We start from the raw sequence: 24,017 nt of genomic DNA on the forward strand, positions 1-24,017 counted from the left end.
AATAAAATTGATAGCTTATCATTCATATAAACTTTTTATTTTTTAAACGTTTATAGCTCAATGCCAAATAGATTATTAACCAATTAGATTTATTAATTATTTATTAGTTAAATAATTATTTATTTAGTATAATTAATTGTCATTTTTATTATTAGTTTATTGAGAAAAATAATTTTATGTATGATGAATTGATGAATCAGTTCTGTAATTTTTTATTTCAATTGTCATGCAAACATCCGTCGTTTAATAATACACTGAATATGATTTTTTTGAATTGGAAAAAATTTCGCGCAATTAATTTTTTTTCGCCCCAGGAAAATTTTTGTTTTCAATAGATAATGAAATAAATTTTTTAGCGCGAAAAATTAAAAATTTAAATCTTCAAAATATTTTAATTATTTATCAGTTTTATATTTTAAGAAATAAAAATAATAAAACAAAGTATGTAGTAAACAGCAATTTGTTACAAGGCTAGTAAAAAATAATTGGGTTTTAATTGGCCGTTCTCTTAATTTATTATAAAAATAAAAACTTTCATCACATCGCACATTAAATGTAGGCGATGATGAACAGTAGGCGGGCAATTATCATTATACATCTTATTTTAAAATATGTAACCTATATTATTAATTAACTCTTTTAATAATAAGTTCAAGAGCCCCTGACACTTAATGTGCATCATCTAATTGATATTATATATTTAATGAGACTTTATTTCATCACATGGTTAACCGCACAATTAAATGAAAATGAAAGTTATTTTCGATTAAATGTGTGTACTTGCTGATGATTAAATTTAAATGATGTTGAATGTTGATCATTGCTGTAAATTACTGTGATGAAAGATTTTAGCTTACATTATTATGGTGTTTAAGTTATTATTGTTATTGTGGATATGTATTTCTTCAAATAGAAAAACTAACACCAGTTGGAGTATAATACAGAAAAGAGAATAGAAGAAAAGTAGCACTTGTGGTTTTTCGTAAGACCCGTTATTTCTACTATCCCCTACTTTTTAATATCCTATTCCGCTCGAGTTTGTACGTGCGTCTATCTTGTCTATAATAAACCATATCCATACACCGTAGTGTACTTTAGTCAGGAAATACACTAGTAATTAAATTTGAAAAAAAAAAAAAAAAAAAAAACAATAACATTTTTTTTTATTTAATTAAAAATTTTTAATGGGAAACTAATGAATTTTATTTGAATACTATGATAGTAATTGTAGAATTTGTTGGAACTCAGGTAAAAAAATTTAAAGCCAAAAAACGATACAATTTTTTCTAGGCCGAAAATTATCTAGTTTGGAATTTGGCTGATAAGGCCCAAAAAGGCTGAATTTGAAATTTTTCTAAGTTTTATAATTTTATTTAAAAAAAAAAAAATACTATGGCCGAGCAAAGACCTACTCAATTTATCAGCCAACTTTCGGCCTTTTTTAATAAAATTCTACGACTTTGATGCGATTTCGGCCAAATATTTGAACCTGGGGAATTAATTTTTCAAGTCAGTCTAGTCATTTTTTTTGTCAATTGTTCAGATAGTAAAGATACCGTTTTTCCCACTTTAGGGCCAGTTTTTGACACTTGAAAAATTAAAATAAAATAATTTGTAAAATACGCGATGACATAATTAATTTTCAAAATGTGTACAGAGATATTTTTTATCAGACTGTTACAATAAAAATTATTTTTAATACTTTTTCATTAATTAAAATAAAGTATTGAATGTTCAAAAATGGAGCAGTGGTCATAAATGCTACTTCTATCATAAATTTATGTATATACCCAAGCGGCACAAAAAGAAGTTTGTTGACTTGTTGTTAAATTTAAAGAGATAATTTGTTACCATGTACCCAATTGTTGATTTAAATTCAAAAATTTTTTTTCGTGCCGCTTGGGTAAAGTTTTTTAGATGGTAATTTTATATTTTACATGCACGTGTTCCTTTAAACGGCTGTCATTAGAATTTTCAGTAGATTTAAATAATAAAAATGATTATTAAAAACGGGAGCAAAATTTAAATTTTAATATCCAATTGTCAAGAAAGCGTAATCGGATTAAATATAATAATAATGATAAAATCAAAAAGTGTTACAATTTAAAATAATTATGAAATAATAAATGTTATCTATAAAAAATAATTTACAGTGATTCTTAAATGGTATTAAGTATTCATATATTTCATAGAAATTTTCGAAACACGTAAGAGCATTAAAATTTTTTCTTTTTTTTTTCGTCATGTTGCGTATTAATTGAATGCTGTATTTAAATAAAAATAAAACGATAGTCGGTAAAGTCTTTAAATACTAATAGCCGTAGAGAGTTTTAGTAACAAGCAGAAGTCGATCGAGAACTTCTCACGATTATATTTCATTATTGGAGAGGTACAAAGATACCTGAGGGATCGCCGTGAGTCCGATCAGCACGTAACGCGGGCTGCGCAAAGTTCAACCAGCTTTTATTTTATTACATAATTATTATTATTATTATTAGTTTGAATTTTTTAAAAATTATGTTAAATAAGATATTAGTTAGTCAGGAATCAGGATATCAGGTACATAATTCTTATATCTGTCTGATATTTATTTATTTCAAATATAATCCCACTAACAAGACTCTTTATATATTTATAAATTTATTCTGTTGACTACATATCGAGATGGACAGTAACTCCCACTACACTAGTATTTATCCGGGGGTGAAAGTCTTATGTCACACTTAATGCATCTTACATTGGTCAAGCCCACACGATTTTCTATTATATCTTTTACATAAGCATCCATATATTTGTCATTAAGTTGATTTCGTATAAATTCTAAAGATCATATTCCTTATTTTTTAATATTTTGTTATTACGTAACTGAATAAATACAATATTATTCAATTTAAAATCCCTAAGCAATGACAGATAGGGCCGCGCTGATAAAAAGTTTTGAATAAATCAAGAAAAGTCAGGCGGTTCCCTAACGGGATTCGAACCCGGACCTATTCGGTTACGCACCGGGTGCTCTGCCAGCTAAATTACCTTTGTTTAATAACAAAAAAATTTTAATGTTAATTAACGGTATAATTAACGAAACGTATAAAGATATTTTCAAGTATTTGTATTTAAAAATAATAATAATAAGTGAATAGAAAGGAAGTGATGAATGCATACAGAATGCAAAGATGAATTTGCATGGCGTGTCGGGGCCGATGTCCGTTCCAGAAGAACAGCTTGAGGGGTGAAAGTGTTACGTCAAACATATACATCTTATTATTATATATATATATCTATATATCTACATGAGTAGTTGATAGTTTAGTTTGATACAGTCTGGAGAGTCCAGAGGTTTCCTAGGAGTCTCAGATACTCGTACACTTGATCCCACGGCATGCAAACATTTTACTAAATTTATATATATATATATACATTAGTATTAACTGTTACTTGTTACTACACATCCACATTACGGGATTATAACATGAACATATAAATATATAAATTTATATATAATTTTCCACGGCTGAATAAAACAGTAAATGATTTACGGATGAATTAATTCGATTTGTATTAAAGGGAATAACTCTCCTACGTGACTTAATATTTCAGTTAAATAGTTTCTTATTTGTAAATTATTATTCAATATTATTTATTTGTCATATTTAACACAACTTATTTGATTTATTAATGTAAATATTTCCTATTTAATTTATATAATAATCTAATAAATATTTTAATTATAATGCGCATCTTGTTTCGACAATTCAATTTATTAAAACCCATATTTTATTTACGGTTCATTTTTTTTATGCTAATAAAAAACTTAGCAACCTGTTCAATGTAATTTATTTAAAAAGTTAAGTAAAAATTCATAATAAAATATCATATTTCAGTTTATTTTTATTTAGTTCTCCAGCAGAAACACATTACGTGTTTAGTTTATTACTCATAATGAAAAATTTTCTACCGTATTTCATCATCATTATCCATTTTAAGTACCAGTAATGTCCATAGTTGATTTATTATTCGTTATAATAAAGTTTAAGTAGAAAAATTTTCTTCAGTCCGTTTGTTTACAATATTTTTACAGTTTCTTTTGTTTAAAAATGACTTATTATTATTATTTTTATGATTATTAACACTTGATATGTACGGAATATTCTAAAGAGAATATAGCGTGTGGTTTACTTGTGAAAGGGTGTCGGTTCCGGTAGCAGACGAGTGGTTTCCTGTCTACGTGTGTTCACAATATACCGCTATTTAATAGACTCACTGAGATTTATTGAGTGTTAGTTTCACCTCGTGATACACTTGAAGATATTTTACTATTATTTTTTACGGGAAAACAATTCAATATCATTCACATATTTAATTATCACATATTTATATTTTTTTGTATAGTTAATACCCGCGTCAAAAATAAAACTTGATTTAGACTTGGTTTACAAAGTCGAAATTTGGAGCCATTTTTCATAAGACAAACTTGACTTTTATTTACGGAGATATGAAATATAGTGAGTTTTCGCCTTGGTCTAGACTTAACTGACTTACTTAGTCACGATTTAAGACGAAAAAGTTGAAATTCTGTCGAAATCGACTTGGTTTAGACTTATTCGACTTAAATTTTAAGACGAAAAAGTCAAAACTAAGGTGAAATAATTTTTACATATTAAGGCGAAAGTAAGACGAATAAATAAATTTTTTTTCGACTTGATTCAGCATGTCAAAACTAAGGTGAATGATTATCGTGCTCGAAGTAAAGACGAATAAGTTCAAACTAAGATGAAGAAAGTTCAAAAAGTTGAAAAAAATTTAATTTAAGTCGAAAAAGTCGAGATCTTATCGACAAATCGTTGGAAAATCGATAATTTCAAAAGAAAATAAGTGAAGTGAGCCTGAATCAAGTTTTATTTTTGACCCGTACTTATAAATTTTTTATTTCACTGTAAAAAATCGGGAGTAAACTGGATTTTATTTAAATCCGAATTCACTCCATCACTTGGAGTTCCGAATTTTTCACAAAAATTACTCCGCATTCGGAGTAAAAATGGAGTTTGTTTTTTAGGGGAGTGATTTTGGAGTGATATGGATTTTATTTCAATGCGCACACTTCGATTCGGAATTTTAATATTAAAATAAACCCCCGCGGAGAAAATTTCACTCCGAGGGGATTAAATAAACAGCCATCCGCTCCGCATTAACTCCGGATTAAATCCGCAATTTTTTACAGTGCATTAAAATGCAGAGAAGTTAAAAAAATATGATGCAGTTGTTAAAAATTTGACCTGAAAAAAATATATAATGATTGCATACCATCGAATGTAAAAAGACGCGCCCATGTCATTTTTTTTTGTATGGGCGCCTCGGCCTGATGGGCCTGAATATGGCCCACGGGCCACCACACGGGACTAAATAATTCCTTGTCATTTTCATACTATCATTATGTACGCAGTAATACTTAAAATAATAACAACATTGTGTCGACTCGTATAATACACACATTTATTTGCGCGAATATTATTTTAAAACGTTATTGAATAATAAATAAATAAATAATTATTGATATTGCAGTTTAATGTTAATTAAAAATAATTAATTTTTTCAAAATTAGCAGCATCCAGCAATAAACATCCGTTTATTTTTTTAAAATAAAAAACTACAGTTGTAAATTTCTAAAAAATTCATGAGAATTTTTAAAATTAATTTTTTTTTTACATTTGAAATTTTAATTCTTGATTTAAAATAAAATAAAAATTACTCGGGAGAATTAACAGTACACATGTGTATTTTTATGACGTACGATTAAAATTCCATGGTAAACGGATATGCGCCAGTCTCCAGTCTCGCCACATGTTTGTAAAATTTGCTGATGTTTTATATGAAACTGCAATTGCTATTTATTCTTTAAATGTAACGCCAATAAAATGCAGTGAAAATACTTTTACTTGATAAAAAAAATATATAATAATAATAATAATAATAATAAATAAAATAAATTATAAGTATCAGAGGAGTAAAAAAGTTCCGTGTAACTTGATGCGGTAACGAGGTAAAAAAATATATTACAAAATAAACAAAATAATAGTATCATATAATAATAATGATAATAATGATTTAAAAGTGTAATAAAATTATTCAGTATTTACTTGATAGCGCGATCAAGGGATGTAGGTCGATTGCACTGCCTGGAGGTGCAAGAATCTCAAAGTATATAATAATATAAGCCGATATTGAAACGAGAGAAATATATAAACGACTTGCTCGTCACGATTACGTTCCTACACTACATGTGGCTTCTTAACTTATATTATGTATTTATATACGTATATATACTTCCTCTTTTTTTATTTTTAAAGTTGCATTGACCTGTTCTCTTAGTGCTTCTTCGCACGATTATTTTTCAGTTCACTCAGCGCGCAGTAATTTAACTTAAAAGTATGTATAATTTTAGTGTACATGTGACTTGATAAGTTGACAATTTTAATTACAACAATTACCACATAACAGAGTCATCAACCTTACATACAATTATTAAATCTTGGGGGCAATTAAAATAAACTTGAGAAATTTAATTAAATGAATTTTTTTTTTTTTATGATCTCTAATTTATATAAACTTAAATTCTGTGCATGCTTGGAGATATTTATTTAATGATAGACTCGGGTGCTGGTTTGAAACAGCGAAATAAATCTTTTTAAAGGCATAGAAGATTAAATATAGAGGATGAGAATGGAGTATTAGGACATTACTTGGCAATGTAACGCGGTTCATTGAGCACGAATGTACGAATACATTTTATCTATCGGGTAATAAATAAATAAATAAAACCTTGCGGAAATTACTTCGTGTCATGTTTACCCCCAAGATTAAACACATCATTTCTATGTTGCCTTTTTTTATGGCACTCCTCCATTCACTCTGACAATATTTTATTTAAACATTGACATTTTTCACTTAAAACAATTAGCACGATTAACTTCTCCTTTTTCCATGTTATCATACATCCGTACAGCATTTTCATTTTACCTTATCCGCGATTAATTATCATTTATTATTTTATTATAAACATATTTATTATTATACCGATATGCAACAATAAAAAATAGAAAGTACGATAAATTGATTTTCTAAATTTAAAATATCAAATAAATAATACACTTTTTTGTTACAATTCACTGAGCTCAATAATTAAATATTTAAATTTCTACTCTCGATTAAATTCTATGCCTCGAATTAATAATTTATTTTTTAAATTTAAGGTCTGAGCATAACAGGCTGCCCATATTAGAACACTTAATTAGAAATTAATTAATAAAATACATTCTTTAATAATTTAAAAAAATTCCCGCCAAATTTTAACAGACAGTCAAACACAATTTTTCAAATAATAATTTTCTATCCCTCATTTTTTTATCAACCTAAAACGATATTCTATTAATAAATTAACACAATTAATTTATATATGTAACGTGTACATAAATTTAACATTACAAGTATTCGTGACCTTATACTAAAATAGAATCACCCATCATTTAATTAAATTAATTAATAATATCACACGGTCTCGCTAAATTTACGTAATCTTTAAAAAAAAAAATTATTCCCACATTATGACAATATATATCATATTCTAATATATGTACACAGAAAAAATGGATTTCTTGGGTCAAAAAATTTTGACTCGCCCCAAGAAATTCTTTTTTTCTGTGTACGCATTCATAAATTTGAAGTATAAAACAAATAATTGATACATACAAATTTTGGTTGCGATCATCAGCTCACATTTGACTTTTTTTGTACCATTGGATTGATAAACACAAATGTTAATATTTTATTCTCATGCCTCATCCCAGTCTCTCAAATAGTTCTAACTAAGTAAGTAAATAGTCTAAATATAAGCATAAGCGACATGACCCCCTGGCTAGGTTGAATCTTCTCGGGTCTTCACATGATGACTTAGTTGTTGTATCATACAGTCGAGGGACTGACTCTCTACATACATGCGGTAGAGTAGAGCAAAGTAGCAAACTTGTATCTAACATAATATAATATATAATAGTGTAATGTAACTCGTGAGCTGAGCTCGTACATGCGCATCCTGGGTCTGCTCTTGTCATGTGCACTCACTCTTATTGTCAGACATACAGATATCCGTGTCGTGTGGTATACAGTGTTTTATACTACATCCAAACATCATCAGACAACCAACGAGCAACCAACCAACCAACCGGTCTAGTAGTCGTTCGACTGTCGCGTTGTTTAACTCTTTGCTTGCAATCGTCTGTGACTGTTCTGTCCTCGCCTCTGCTCACATTTGTTGTGCTCGTTCGTCCGGTTCATCATCATCATCATCATCCTCCGATCACCGATTCAACATCACCGATAATTTGGCTCCAATTGTCATCAAAAAATTACATTTAACATTCGAACTCCAACATCCGCAGCATATACTCACAGTCAACAGAAGCACTTTTGTATTTTTGAAGATAACTGATGCTGAGATAATTCAAGTGAATAAGACGTTCATTTTATTTTACTATATTTATATTATTTAAAAACAGTCACGTGCTCTCAATTAACAGTACTCAGTTGATTTCCTTGAACTGATCTGCAAAAAAAGTATAAATTATACATAAGTATCAGCACTGTGGTTTTTTTACACAAATAAAAAAAATCTCACCTATGTCTCTGCATTGATGTCAGAACTCACCAGCAGCGAAGCTATTGAACATTGAAAATTTTTATAATAATGGCGGCAATAAAAATTTAATATGATGATTGATTGATGAGAAGATGAGTGGTTGCAAACAAAAAAATCTAAGCAGTTATAAAGGAAAAAGGATTTGAATAAAAAGTAATAAAATAAACGTGAGAAAGTGATATAAAATTTGTTTCAAATCCTCTGTTTAGATTTATTGATTGCATCGTAATTGATCGCCACGCCTTACATTACTGTGCAGTGTTATTCCTATATGTATATATATGTATATATATAATAAGAGGGAGTTGAATTGTTGTAAGTTCAAAACGATCTAGTCGAATGAGAATCGAGTGTTGTGTACCTGGCGCGGGTCATCGGTAATTTGAATCGAATAACAATATAAGAGAGTGGATTATTTGCTATATTTTACACTCACGGTCTTATATTAGCAGTAAAGATCGTTATCCATTTTCGTTGCATTTTACTTTATTAGTCTGTTATCACATTTTTTATTAACTTGGTCTTTTCATCCATCCATAAATTAAAATAACCATTTTGTTAGTGCGCCTTCTTCGCTCATATTCTATCTACAGACGTATTTTATGCACCAAGAGCGTTGTGTAACATACGCAACGTAATATGAAAACATAATCATTTGGTAAAGTGTTGTGTAACCATCGGATTTATGCTAAAAAAATTAACAATATTAAATTACGGTGAACGAAATAATTTTTTAATCAACATTTTAAATCTACACACTAGAGATATAACTTGGGTTAATTAAAAAAACCAACTGAACCGAAAACTATTTTTTTTTAATATTAAAAAGCTGAAAAAGAAAACGTTCGACTTTTTTTAAGTTTAAAAAGAAAACGCTATAATACTTTTATTCCACGCACTAAATACCTGGAGAATCAAGTATGAAGACAATCACGAGATTTAAAAAGTTAACCGCATTGTCAATGGAATTATTTAAATTTTATTAACCTTCTTTGTCTACTGTAATAGTAAAATAATTTAATATACTGAAATTAATGACAGAAGAATCAATTACTATTTATAAATTGCAAGATTTAAGTTGACATTAAAATACTTTACAAGTAGGACTTTGCACAATACAATACAAAGTACATCATAAACACGTATACAATATATATATACATATATATTGTTGCCACGGTATTTTTAATTTGCCAATTTACCCAAGGAAGTCGTATCACGGTACACAGCTATAATGATAAGCCTGTAAGCCCGTGATTGCTGTCTGATTTAAAAGCGACAATGACATTTTGATTTTAATAAAAGTCTCTCCCGTCAATCCGTCGTAATCTTCAAACAGTAAACTAAATTTATTACTTATATATTCTCTAATACCGACTTATTTATTGGTTATTATAAAAAAAAAATAAATACTTTATTTATTTATTTATTGTTTTTTGCTCTGAAGAATAGATTTCCCGGATGAGGCACGTTGGAATGTATGCCTGTCACATGTTCTACTTGAAATAATTCAATCCGCTAACAGTTTTAACAGTTCGTACTGTATATGTACTCACACTAATAAAAGTACTGCTTTATTTATATCCATATATACCACATACTCATGCTCTATACTTTACTCACTCCAATTATAATTTCCAATTCAAGTAAAGTCTACATGTCTACATGCCTCGATATCTTGTATTTGTTTTTGTAGTACACTAAGTACTGAGTATATTGACGAAGAAAAATAAAGACGACAAAGACATTGAAGGTTGTCACTTTAAACTTGTTTCCTCGGACCCGAAGAAGGGGAAATAAATAAGCGGGAAAAGATATCAGCCAATTGAAAATTATTGTTCATGTATATAAATATACATCCATACTAATAATAATAATATGAAATACTGCTAAGTGGCATTGATAACTCAAATTCAAATTACACTAAGCGACGTAAGCTCAATTCTTACTTATCATTGTGTAAATATTAAATCAAGATATTACACCATTTAAATTTTTTAGTTAAACTCAACAAGACCACGAGTTTACAAACTTTAAGTACTATCTCTATTGTCACTCGTTACACTTGAAAGGTACTGAGCAAACAACAAAGAATAATAATAATAACAAGTCTGTGTCACCTGTGTAAAGTGTGTAAACTATTAAGTACATCAACGTTACTTAATAATTGTATTGAATTAATCAGACTACCACTTGGTGTATAATTTAAAACTGATATGGGAAACAAGTGTTATAAATATCAAATGGCATCATAAGTCACGTGTTCTTGTTTGTGAGTATCCACGTGCTGTTGATTAAAAATAATAATTTAATATTTAAAAATAGTTGTGGTCAATTGAGGCTTATAACGGATCCAATTTATTCTATTCACATCACCGGCAAGTTGGATTGGATTATTATACAACCGCCTACCAAATGGATAAATAATGAAAGAGGGCATTGAACTTATTTTTATATATATTTCTATCTATCTATATATATATATATAGGTTAATTCTGAATGGTATTTATATATACGTACACATATTTCCTTGAACTGCAATTGCAATAATAAAAATGTACATAAACAACATCGAAGACAAAGTAGCGGGCATTGAAGAGGTACATCGGTTTGTAATGGCAACAGACATCAGCAACAGTCCAGGTGCAGTTATAATTAGAGCTAGCGGATAGTTCAAGTGCGAAGGGGCCATAGCACAAGGCATCAGCTAAAGCCTTGGTATTATATCGTGTTGAAGTTTAAATTCTCTCGACTATACCATCTTGACTTAACTACAAGTTGAGAAGATATCCAGCGACGTGGGCAATTATTGCGGTTTCTACTCGATCAGTATCGTAAATCATGTCAGATGAGATTGGAACCAGTCGATTGATCTTTGTGTACACAGCTATTTAAATAAATATATTTATTTATTATTATTATTACTAATTACTAATTATTTTTATTATTTATGTTTGTTAAATAATAATCAGGCGTAATAATGAGCAGGTGTGATGTAGGAGAAGAATCATCATCATCATCATCAATAATTAAAAGCGACTTAGGCCGGGCCACAAGAATGGCGAGATTAAAATTTCTTGTTGGACTGAATGCTACTGATGATGACTCGATGGATAACAGGGAGGAAAATGTGGTGATAAATGTAAATAAGCTTGCTGAAGAAAGTATTGGTACACATAGTACAGGTAGAGGGGGTAACGATGGTAACCAAGTTGGTACTGATGGTGTATTAGTTAATGACGGTGAAGTATTGTACCAAAATAACGCAGAGGTAGCCTTGAATAGTTTCAGCAAGTTGTGTACACAGTCGTTGGATACACCCGCTGCTAATAGTTGTAGTATAACGTGTCCAAATAGTCCAAGTAAATCGAGTAATCCGAGTAGTCTTGGTGATAAAAATATAATGAGTATAAGTGAGGGAGTTAGACGCAGACACAGTACCAGTGTTGAAATTACCGCGTTGACGAACGTTAAAACTGGACAGGACGGTATGCCGGTTATAAGTTTTAGTTTTTTACATAATGACGACATTGATACTGGACCGGAAGCTGCTGGTAGTGAAAGTGTTAAGAAAGAGAAGGATCCAAACCAAAGCGGCTCGTACGAGTTGTATGATTTTCCAAAAACACGTGGCCTTGAGTCCAAACCTAGGTTAGGAGGCTATGAAAACACCGCAAAATCTGACCAAAGATTAAATGAAAGTCATATTGAGAATCGTAAATCTTTGGACCTGGACGGTCTTTATGATTCTCCGAGAACACGTCGTTTGAGTGTTACACGAATTAAATTGGTGAGCAATAAAGTTTTGAGGGACGAAGATGGAGTAGAGGGCGGAGACAGAGATGAAGACCGGCTGTACGAAATTCCCCGACCGAGAGACGAATTTGATGATCAGGGGGATGGTAAATTAGTGGCTGAGGTTCGAAAGAAATCTTTACAGTCTCTTAATTTGGAGATGTCTAATCCAGCGATTGCTGCTGCTGCAGAAGGTTCTTATTCGGATCCCGAGTGTCCAGAAGAAAGTCTCAAGACACGGGAGAAACGTAGAAAGCACCGGCGATTAGGTAAGGCTTGGACTCGCATGCGATCTTGGCTGCGTGATGAGAAATTAAAGCTCGAAGAAGTTGTTCAAAGACACGCTAAACTCCAGGCCGTTGGTGCACTTCGTGCTCAGCAAAATGATCGTGACGTTATCAAGGGTAATCGCTGCGGATTTTATGACCTGGTAGCAGCCCGTAACCGGGAATTCGGTGCAGTCGTTGAGGAGCAAGAGGAAGGTCAGGTCACTTCAATCGCGAAAGTATCTCATGATATTAAAAGCCCAGAATATGATTATGTTGGTAGTGATCATGTGGAGGATGAAGATGGGGATCATGATGATGATGATGATGAGAATTCTCACGACCTACAGACCCGGAAGACGCCGGAATGTTGTCAAGTTGAGAAAGTGGATATGCCGGGCAAGCCGGAAGTGATGCGCGGAAAACTACGGAAGAGGATTGCCAGCTCGGAGAATGTCAGTAGGATAAAGCTCAAGCTGACTCCAGTATCTTTTAGTCTCGACAACTTGTGCAATGATGATAATGATGATAATAATAATAAAAATAATAACAATTATGTTAATGTTGATGACGAAGATGATGGTAATCGTCCTAATGATGATTGCGGTGGTAGTGCTGGTGGTAATAGTGGAGATCAGGGGCACAAGGAAAGACACAGAATTGAAAACAAGGAATTGCGATCACACGTGGGGAAAGGCGGTTTAATCAAGCGGCGAATGCTCGGGTCAATAAGGGGGTTAATGGCATCAACTCATCTGCTGCACCAGCATGATACTGAAGAGGTAGATCATTATTTCCTGTACTACTACTACTACTACTACTTATACTTATTTCTATACACACATATATATTTACTGTTCCTATACTAGAATTAAATTCAGGTCACCGTGACTTGGGTTTAAGAAACCACTTGATCAATAATTGATCAGTGATTGCCATAATAAATATCATTAATTAATTTAAAATAATAATGAGATTATCCGCTCAATAATTAAAGAACTAAAGTTGAATCCAGTCTTCCGGTTGGCTATTGCACTGACTGGTCTCAGTTCCTCGTGACTTGCTTGAATAAAATTATTCAGCTATTCTTTATCATTCATTTAATAAGCAGCAATGATGCGTTACATCTTTAGTTGAGTTAATCATCATATTTTATTTACGATATACTGCATTTTATTTTTTACTCTGCACACTCTGGGACATGAGTGTACAGATGACAAAGTTATTATTATTTTCTGAGTATTATACTGTAGTTGATAATGCTGGTGACGATGGAGCTGAGCACGCGATGTCAAATCGAGGAATTACATCACTTACATTCAACATACACCCAATTATCCATCCGCGACGAGACGCGACGCAATTTAATTAACTACTGTTTCCTCATTCATCCTTCATATTATATAGACGTACATACATACATATGTACCTTGATACCCAAGCTATTTAAAGTTTCATTTGCACGATCCATAGTTTTAATTATTTTTTGATAACTCAACGGATTTCAAAAATTTTATCTAGCAGCTAGGGAGAGAAGTTTGGATTCTGACCCGTGTGTAGCAAACACGTGGACTGGGATTTCCTATTCCCCCATGGTCTGCATAAGATTTTTCACCAGATCTGCACCTGAAAATTTAAATTTCTGCGGGTTTTTTATGGGAAAAATAGCGTCTGTGCTAATTTTGATAATTCATTTTCTCATATAAAAAAAGAAAAAGTTTTCCCGCTAAACAGGACAGGATTCAAACTCTCGGCGCAGATATGGCGAAAAACAATCTTCTGAGATGTATTTGCATGATAATTTATATTTGTGTAAGATAAAGTTATTTATGATTATAATTAAGATAAAATAAAAAATAAATTGGTAGACAATAGGATAGAGTAGTTACCTTGAAGTGATTAATTTCGCGCGAGTCGTGCTCTGGCTCCACACGTGGAAAGTGTGGGAAAGTTGCGTAGAGAAAATATTATATTGGTTGTTGTTGCTGGCCAAGCTTTGTGATGTACTTATACGTGATATGCCGGTACACGAGGTACATATGCATATAAATAGTATTCCCATATATATATAGAATAGACGAGATCAGTTTGTAGCGATATGTCGATGTGTATATTGACCATGAGGATATTCTAGTATACGAGCCAATGTTTAATGTAATGTAAGGAGAAATGAACATAAGCTTCAAAACAAGATTATGTTTATTTATTTATTTATTTATATATATGTTAACTCATACATATATGCTTATTTAACTTTTGTTTGTCATGTATGTTTATAAGCATATTGAAAAAGTAAGAAATCGCGGATCTGTTGTAGCAAAACATCCTCGGAGAAATTTCGAATATTCAACGTACGTGTGCGAAATCAACTGCGAAAGAAAGTAGTTTTTTTTTTACTTTTTTTTATTTATACGGACGTGCTCGACATTTGAATAATACGAGGAACAATGAAATTTATTTTGCTAGAAAATATTTCTATAAAAATGAGTTTTTTTAAAATTGAAAGCCGGGTTCTCATTGTTGATTATGAATTTTTGTGAATTAAATAAATTTATATTTTAGGTAAAGAGACAATGTAACGATAATTTTATTAGCATTGAAAAGTGAGTGCAAGCCGGTGTAATATTGCGAAAATTTAAAACCAGAATTTATCCAAGGTCTTATGAATGTGAGCGAATCTTACATAATTGTTTATTGAGATCCAGTTATTTTTTTGTTTTTATCATCTTAAATCCGTGGCTTATATGATAATAATTAGATTTCGAGGTTCAAAAATATATATATTAAATTAAAAGAAAGTTATCTTGTCTCATGGTCGTAAGTTTAATTTTTTCTGTCGTATAAATTCATTCTACGGAGATCGAAGGTCAACTTGCGTGACAGATTAACGGCGGTCAGAGTATAAATAAAAAATAACAGCTCGTGGTTTTTTTAATTTTAAAAAATGTAGGGTGAAATCACTAATTAGTAACGCGTGCAGTACTTGCGCGAGTAATCTATTGAAATATAAACGATAGTAAGAGAAAGTGGATACTCTATCATTTTTTTTTCTCCATCTCTCTCTTTGTTGGGATACAGATAGCCGTAATTTTTTTTTTTTTTTTGATTAAGTAAAATCCTAAATTGCTGTTAAATTGGCGTGTATTTACCATTTATAGATTTTATAATATTTCATAATTATTTCGACACGAATTTGTCTGGAAAAATAAAAAAAATGATTATTATTTATTACTTTGCTTATCATATTGTTTGTGGGTTCGTTCAAAAGGTAAACAATTGTTTTGAAAAACACCCGGGACAATTTGTCTGTCATAGAGCGACAAGCTGATGATGAGTTTTTATTTATAAACTAAATAAGGAAGAAGAGATCGTTGTTGTATTTATTTTATAGAGTTTAAGAGTTGTTATAGTCAATAAACGTACATTACGATGTAATGTAATGTGAAAGTTTTAAGTTAACGAGTCTCAAAACAAACCGAAATGGGATCGTATATCGTCTAGTCTTTTCATAAATTTTAAATAGTTATTTAGGAGAAAAGAAAGTGATTGAATACATTCAATTGTCTTTAAATAAATAACAATATTTATTATTTGTTTTTGTGTTATTAATTGTACAATAATAAAATGTCGTTAAATGGGAGTTGATATCCATAATTCACTCGCGTCTGTATTAATTGTTTATTTTATTTCTTTTAAATTATTTATTTATCTTAATCAATTACATGTCGTTAATATTTTAAATTTGACAGATTGTTAAATATTTTACTCGTACTTTTTTTTTCTGTTAATGTTCAAAATCTAATTAACTAGAATTTTTTTTAATAAAAATCTAAAATGTTTGATCGTAAATAATTTTTACCAAAAATATTGACGTTGAAACTTGATTCGAATTTTTAAATTTGAATCTAGTTTTTAAAATTCATAGAAATATATTTGAAAATGTCTTTAATTAAATTTTTGACTAATTATATAATTGAAAATTCTTTATTTTGATACCCAATATATAAATATAGTAAAGAAAAAATTTATTTGAAATGAACCCCAATATAAATTTTTAAAAACGACCGAAATTAGTAGACAATTAAAAATTTTCGGATTTTTTTTCAACAAATTGATTACAAAAAAAAAAAAAAATTAAAAATATGCGCATGTAGAAAAATAAAAAGCTATAGGGTAGAGGTACCGTTTTTGGCCATTTTAGTGCCAGTTTTGGACACAAAAAATTTAAATAAAACAATATGTAAAATACACGACATAATTTATTTTTAAAAATATGTTCAAAGATACTTTTATCCCACTATTGAAATGGAAATTTCATTAATTAAAACAAAGTATTCTATGTCCAAAAATGGAGCAGTGGCCACAAATGGTACTTCTACCCTAGATGGATTTTTTTTACAATTTACCGTTTGTAAAAAAGCTCAAAATTTATAAGACCGTCTAACTTCATATCATTTTAAAAAATTAATTTTATTCCCAAGTATTTAAATTTTTTATCACAAATGACAAATCTGAGCAATTCCATTACGATGACTAAAAATAAATCTCAGTAATTTATTTGAATTAAAAGACTTAATTTTAAAAATATACTTATCACTTTATTTATATAATTTATCTCTACATTCCTTGTACTCTATTACATCTACTGTATTTAAAATATTTTTTATTTAAGTTCATTATTAATTTTTCGAGCGCGCAAACCTGTAAGCCAACACTCACATGAGTTTTCAAAGTCTAGTAAAATATAAAAATTCTTGTCTTATCGACGACTACCGTGCTGTGTATGTCTATACACATATATATAAATATATACAAGAGTGTAAAACTTAATGTTGTATTATATATCATGTACAGAAAGAGAAATATATTCCGCTATCAGCCGGTCACGCTCTGTTAGCACTGAAATTGTCATACGACAGTTCGTAACGCCGACAAGATGGCAATTATTAGCTTGCGAGTATTTAATTTTATCTGTTCGTAAACTATGCAACCCGGTAGTTGTATCACTCCAGAAAAATTTAAATATTAATAAAATAATAATTTTAAAAAATTAATATACTAACTGCTTAAAAATTAAAATGTCATAATTAAATATTCAACTGGAAACGACTTTCGAATTATAATTATTATGAAAAATTAATTTTTTATATTAGTAAACGGAGAGAAATTTATGGTAACAATTACAATATATTATGGGAATGGTTCCCATAATGCATGGTAACCGGTTTTTTTGAAATGTTGATTATAGGAACGACACCCATAGATATTATAGTTATCATTACTATAATATTATAGTTATCGTTACCATATCGCATGTGAAAGAATTATGGTAATGATTAACATATATTATGGTAACGATTACCATAATATATGGTGACGATTACCATAATTCTTATACATGTGACATGGGAACTGTTACCATGATGATGGGAATTTTTCTCATACTTATGGGAACTTTTCCTAGGAAGAATGGACCAATATCCCATAATTCCAAGTAATCATTACCATAACGATATGGGATGATATTTCATAAACGTACTAGGAACGATTACCATAAATTTCTCTCGGTATATTAATGAAAAATTAATATGAGTGAGGATGTAGCAGACATTAGACAAATTTTTAATTATAAATAAATAGAGTAAATAATTGATAAAATAAAATTTAAAAAAAATGCACATATAGTTTTTTTAATTTTCTACATGTGCGTTTTTTTAGTTTTTTTTTTTTATTTGTTTAAATTGTTAAAAATAAAATTCAAAAATTTTTAGTTGTCTGCTAACTTCCAGATCATAAAATTAATAATATATTGAAATTATTTAAATTATTAATTGTTTGCGTGATTAATTATTATTAACAATTGATTTTAATTTATATAATATAATAATAGATGTTAAGTTATATGTATATATATCATTTATATATATACTTACTGGATACACTTCAATAGACAAGACAAGGTGAAAGGGAACCGGAAATCCCAGGATATTATCATGATATGAGATTTAAAATGTTTTTTTTTTTGCCTTCTTTTTGTTTTCTTGTATTTAATAACGAGTGAATAATAAGTTTGTTGGTGAAATGCCAACGTAGAGAATGAAAGCACAAGGGAAATCGTTTTGTTTATATTCAAATAATATTTGAATTTTAAAATAAAAAAAAAAACATATTTTGAAATTTTAAATAATAAAAGCTAATTATTTTTCGAGGACAATAAATAATTTAAATGAACTGAAAAAAGTTTACGGGATTTATGTCATTTAAATACGAGGAGAGTAAATTATATATAGACTTAAGTGAATGTACAATTCTGTAATTTAAATTTAAATTATAGTAATCCTTTTTTTTTTTACTCAAATTATGCTGGAGACATAACATTATATTTGAAATATTTCATTTCGTGCGCTATAGAGCGTAGATACCGCTAACTTTTTGCACGACTGCACGTTCGTGACGATTTATCCGTTCATCTTTATTTAAATATGACAAATTTATCTGTAATAAATTAACACTTGCACATTTATATATTTATATCAATTTATAAATCATTAATCAATTATTTTGTTTTTTATTTCAGACTGGTCCCGGTGGCTTCGAAGACATACGCAGGTATGTTAAGCAAGGCGGTGATTTTTGCAAGGAACTTGCGGCTATTCTTCATGAGAGGTATTTTTTTCGACTTTTAATTACTTTTTTAAAAATTAATTACAACAATTAATAACGAATCCGTTGTTTTATTTACAGAGCTGAATTAGAAGCTTCGTATGCAAAAGGACTGACCAAACTGAGCAGTAAATTAACAAAAGCGTGTTCAAAAGACCAAGGTACAGTAAAATTTCATGACTATTTATTTTCACATGGAGGTGGACAGTAAATTCAAATTTATAATTCAATTTTTACCATAAATTGATAATACTGAAGTTAGCCGACGTCTAATAATTTTTTGATTTTTTTTTAAACAATAAATTATTTTAAAAAATTGCACTTGTAGTTTTTAAAATTTTCTGCATGTGCATGTTTTTAGTTTTTGGTTTTTTGTATAATTGATTTGATGAAAAAAAAATCAAAAAATTACTAAGTGTCTGCTAACTTCAGGATCATTATAAATTAGACCTTTCATCCCTTTATCGGGACTTTTTCAGCAGCTCGACCCATTTACGGTAAAAATTGAATTATAAATTTTAATTTACTGACTCCCTATGAATTTATCATTTTGTTAAGTTGATCTAGACATGACTTTAAATAAAACATATTATTTATTTTGTTTTAAATATTTATGTAGCTGTTACTTAACAGTTAATAAATTATGATAATTAGTTGAGTAATAATAACAATAGCCATTTAGTGACACTATTATTTATTATTAAAAGGCGGAAATAGCTCTGGAGGTGTAACTGAGGCGTGGAGAAATGTCGGCGAAGAAATGGAGGCCGCTGCGGAAGCTCATCGTGCTTGGGGAATTGCTCTGAGTGAACAACTCGCCAAACCTCTGAGGGTACGGGATAAAAAATAATTTTTTTAGCTTCTGTAGATTTTAAAATGACAGTCTGCTGTGTTATTTATTTATTTATTGATGATATTAAATTGGAATGTCGGTGTAATGAGGACGTTTGATCCACAGGTGGGTGTAGCAGAGGCTCAAGGCCGTTCGCGTAAGGCCATAGAGAGTTCAGTGGACAAGGCGTCAAAATCACTGCAAGAGTGGCGTGGAGTCGCGGCTAAAAGTAAGAAGCAGAGTTTTGCGTGTGCACGTGAAAATGAACGGCTGCAGGATTTGGCTCGGATTCAATCGATCAGCCAAAGTCAGCAGAACAATAACAAGACGAGTCATCACCATATGACCGAGAAAGAGGTCAATAAACTTGAGAATAGACGGAGAAAGGCCGAGGACTCGTCACGTAGAGCTGATACCGAGTTCTACACTGTCAGCGTGAGAGCTGAGAGAGCGAGACTCGAGTACGAGAGCACGGTGAGAAAGGGCGCCAAGCAAATGGAATTACTCGAGGAGGAGAGACTCAGTGCTCTTAAAGATCTGGCTAATGTTTATCTTGCGCACTTACAAGCACTTGCTCCTCGTCTTCAACAGGTTTGTTTATAAATCATTACTTCAATTATTACGTAATTGTTTATTTATTTATTTGCTTATTTTGATTTTTTTTTTATTCGTCAGAGCGCAGATCGTCTAGCAACGCCAGTACGTAACTGCAGTGTCTCTCAAGACATTGATATCCTGAGAAATTTAATACGCCGTATGGACAGCAATGATGCGTCAAGTGTCGACCAGCTGCTTCCTGACTTTTACGCTGAGCACGTGACCTTGGCGATGAATCGTGAGCGACGAAAGCAAGCACTTGTGAGAGTGATGCATTTAATACGACAGGATTTAGATAGAGAGAGACGCGGTAGAGAAGGTCTGGAGACTCTTCATCGTGCATTTATTCAAACACCTGCATTCGCTGCCGACGAAAGTACACAAAATGTCACGGACAAATTGCATCACATGCGTTCAATGCTGACGTATTTGGAGGCTGCTAGGTATAAGGTTGCTGGTGCACTCGTTGAAGTCGAGGGTGGTAAGAGGGGCAAACATCCACTGGCTGAACACATTCTCGTATCGCGAGACAAGCAGGGTCTTCAGCAGAGTGTGCTGAAGATGCCGGCGTGGGCTAAAAATGAGGTCTTCCAATTCCCGGAGGTCGAGGATCTCGTTGATGAGATTCACTTGACAAAAGATGCCGACAATGAAAGACACGAGTGGATTGATCGCACTGCCGGTGACGGAAACTCCGAAAACCCACCCGACGAAGAAGACTTCAGTGACTTTGATGAGTTCAGCAGCCAGTCCGAAGATAACAACAATCAGGACGTCGATGGTTCTGAAATGGGAGACAATAAAAATGACCGGCTCGAGCAGTGTCGCGCTATCTACCAGTACGCTGCTAATTTAAACGACGAGTTGAGTCTTACTCCTGGTGATTTGATAACGATACATCGGAAACAAGCGGACGGATGGTGGATTGGCGAGTGTGCTGGTAGAACGGGAATATTTCCTGCAACTTATGTCCAAGTTATACATTGAATTACATTTAAGCTGGGCTTAACTACAGTAATGCCTTCACAAGTGCCAATTGCATATGATTGATCAATTATTTACAATTAAATATTACTCTAGTTTACTATTTTATAATTAATTTAAATATTTAAGCGGCAATTTCGAGTAGTCTATTAGTTGTATTGTATTGTTTAAACTGTTCATTATTAATTAATTAATTCATTTAAAATCACAAAATGTTTGTTAACTAGTACATTTATGAATTTAAAATTTGAAAAGCGCTACCAAATAATGCACTTGTATATAACATTTAATCATTTTAAAACTGTAAATAGTTATCATTAATGATTATTATTATTATTGAAATAAATCGTAATAATAAATGTGAAATGTTCGTAATAAAAAAAATTTCGTTAATCAATTACTCATTTTATTTATTTATTTCTTTGATAATTAATTAACTTGCAATTATAATTTCGTAGTAAGCAGAATTAAATTTAATTAATCCAGATACTCATCTCTGAAATCATTCTGCAGTTGCACCGCTAAATGGGACCAATCTCTGGCATCAATATCTATATAAAAAAAAATAATTAGAATCTTTATGGGTATTGATAATTAATTGTAATAATGATAGTAAGTAAGTAAGTACAGTAGAAAGGCTTCGAGCTGGAAGTGACGACAAAAAATAAGCCGCGAGTTGAATAATTGGGTGCATTTATTCCCATTTCGCTGCAGGTATTTGAATCGCAAGTTTCATTCAGTGACTTTAGAGCTCTCCTGTAGGATCCGTCCCACGTGTGGGCCCAAAATGATCCATCTTTCAACAACGCTGCGTTTATTGACTCGGTGAAATAAACATACGAGCGGCCGTGACTGCAAATCGCTTGGTCCAGTACTAAAATATAAAACAATTATCAAATGTAATTTATAATTATAATTAGTAAAGATAAACAGTACCGTGTTTTGGAAGATTAAGAAAATCAAGCGCCGATCCATAGTTTCTGACACACCCGGGCTGAGCTTTACCTCCGTTGGGGTAAAAGTCTACGTGGCCAATCGGTTGAGGAAGACCTAGACCAAGTCGAGACATCAATTGCCCGTTTGTGTGAATTATATCAACGAAAGGAGCATCGGTGACGTCCAATGAGAGACCGCTGTTTGAAAAACACGGCTGAGCTGGATCCAGTCCAGTTATACGAGTAATTTTCCATGCCGATGTTATTTTTTTAAATTCATCGGCTGCTACCCCGCATATGTGCGCGCCTAGGCTGTGTCCAATCATGTGTATTGGACCCCAGCTACTTTTTGAAGACTCTGGAGACTCTGCCTCCGTTGCATTTACAATGTGGGATAAAAGTCTGTAGTAAATATCAATAAAATATATTTTTGGTAATTAAAATAATTAGATTTGATCATCAATTACTGACTTGGCTATCTCGCGACCTACAAATCTTGTATTTACGGCAGCTTTATAATAATTCCAGGTGTTGCCATGGGCACTCCAGTCTACAGTCACCACGTTAACATCCTCCTGAAAGTTGATCAGTCAGTCAAGATTCGAATAAAAAATCAGAGCAATGAAATATAATTACCAATAGACGATACGCTTCGTCCATTTCTCGTATCCAGGACATTTCTCCATCAGATAAAAATCCATGGACGATAATAACTGTCTTCCGTTCAATTTTAAAATCCGTCCACTCAAGCCCGAATTGATTTCCCGTTAAAACGTGAACACGATGAGGTTTTTTTCTTGACGTCAGCGTAAATTGGATGTCCAATGCGTGAGTATGTGAGCTGCCAGGTTGGAATAACCAGTCGAGTCCGCTGGCAATCGTTGACCCGAGTCCGAAACAATCAACTTGCCCGCCTTTGAATAATCTTCTGTAAACTATCGCGGGAAAAGTGATTTTCGTACCATTCGGCCATACCGAAAATATTTTACGCTCAGTCACGGTTCCATTGACGGCCTTGGTGTTGTTATGATTATAAATATTTGTCTGGTTACTACTGACACTGACTTTTAAATTATTGAGTAGAAAAAAAAATGATATTAATAAATAAAACTTCATTTTGATGCGTCTCAAATTTATTTGTCTGTCGAAATGAATGATTTATACTCTATATAAATATGTGGTGATCGAAGTAATTAAAAATGAATTAAGATAAGACATGCAAGGTCATCGTGTGCCACTCAGTTATTTCTTTGTC

General features: G+C 31.2%; 2 protein-coding genes across 2 annotated transcripts; one reads left to right on the forward strand and one right to left on the reverse strand.

Moving 5' to 3' along the window:
• Positions 1–10,815: 10,815 nt before the first annotated feature.
• On the forward strand, positions 10,816–22,157 carry LOC130663075 (uncharacterized). The gene is made up of 6 exons (XM_057462139.1): positions 10,816–13,533; positions 19,329–19,417; positions 19,496–19,575; positions 20,122–20,246; positions 20,373–20,837; positions 20,922–22,157. The coding sequence occupies exons 1-6, from the start codon at positions 11,671–11,673 to the stop codon at positions 21,828–21,830; spliced, it is 3,531 nt and encodes a 1,176-aa protein (XP_057318122.1). The 5' UTR covers positions 10,816–11,670; the 3' UTR covers positions 21,831–22,157.
• A 68-nt stretch (positions 22,158–22,225) lies between these two features.
• On the reverse strand, positions 22,226–24,016 carry LOC130663083 (pancreatic triacylglycerol lipase-like). Its single transcript, XM_057462147.1, has 5 exons — positions 23,399–24,016; positions 23,234–23,337; positions 22,764–23,164; positions 22,456–22,701; positions 22,226–22,378 (listed from the first exon to the last, which is right to left on the reverse strand). The coding sequence occupies exons 1-5, from the start codon at positions 23,876–23,878 to the stop codon at positions 22,305–22,307; spliced, it is 1,305 nt and encodes a 434-aa protein (XP_057318130.1). The 5' UTR covers positions 23,879–24,016; the 3' UTR covers positions 22,226–22,304.
• Between the last annotated feature and the right edge of the window lies 1 nt (position 24,017).

This window comes from Microplitis mediator, chromosome 2 (assembly GCF_029852145.1).
Source record: "Microplitis mediator isolate UGA2020A chromosome 2, iyMicMedi2.1, whole genome shotgun sequence".
NCBI lineage: Eukaryota > Metazoa > Arthropoda > Insecta > Hymenoptera > Braconidae > Microplitis > Microplitis mediator.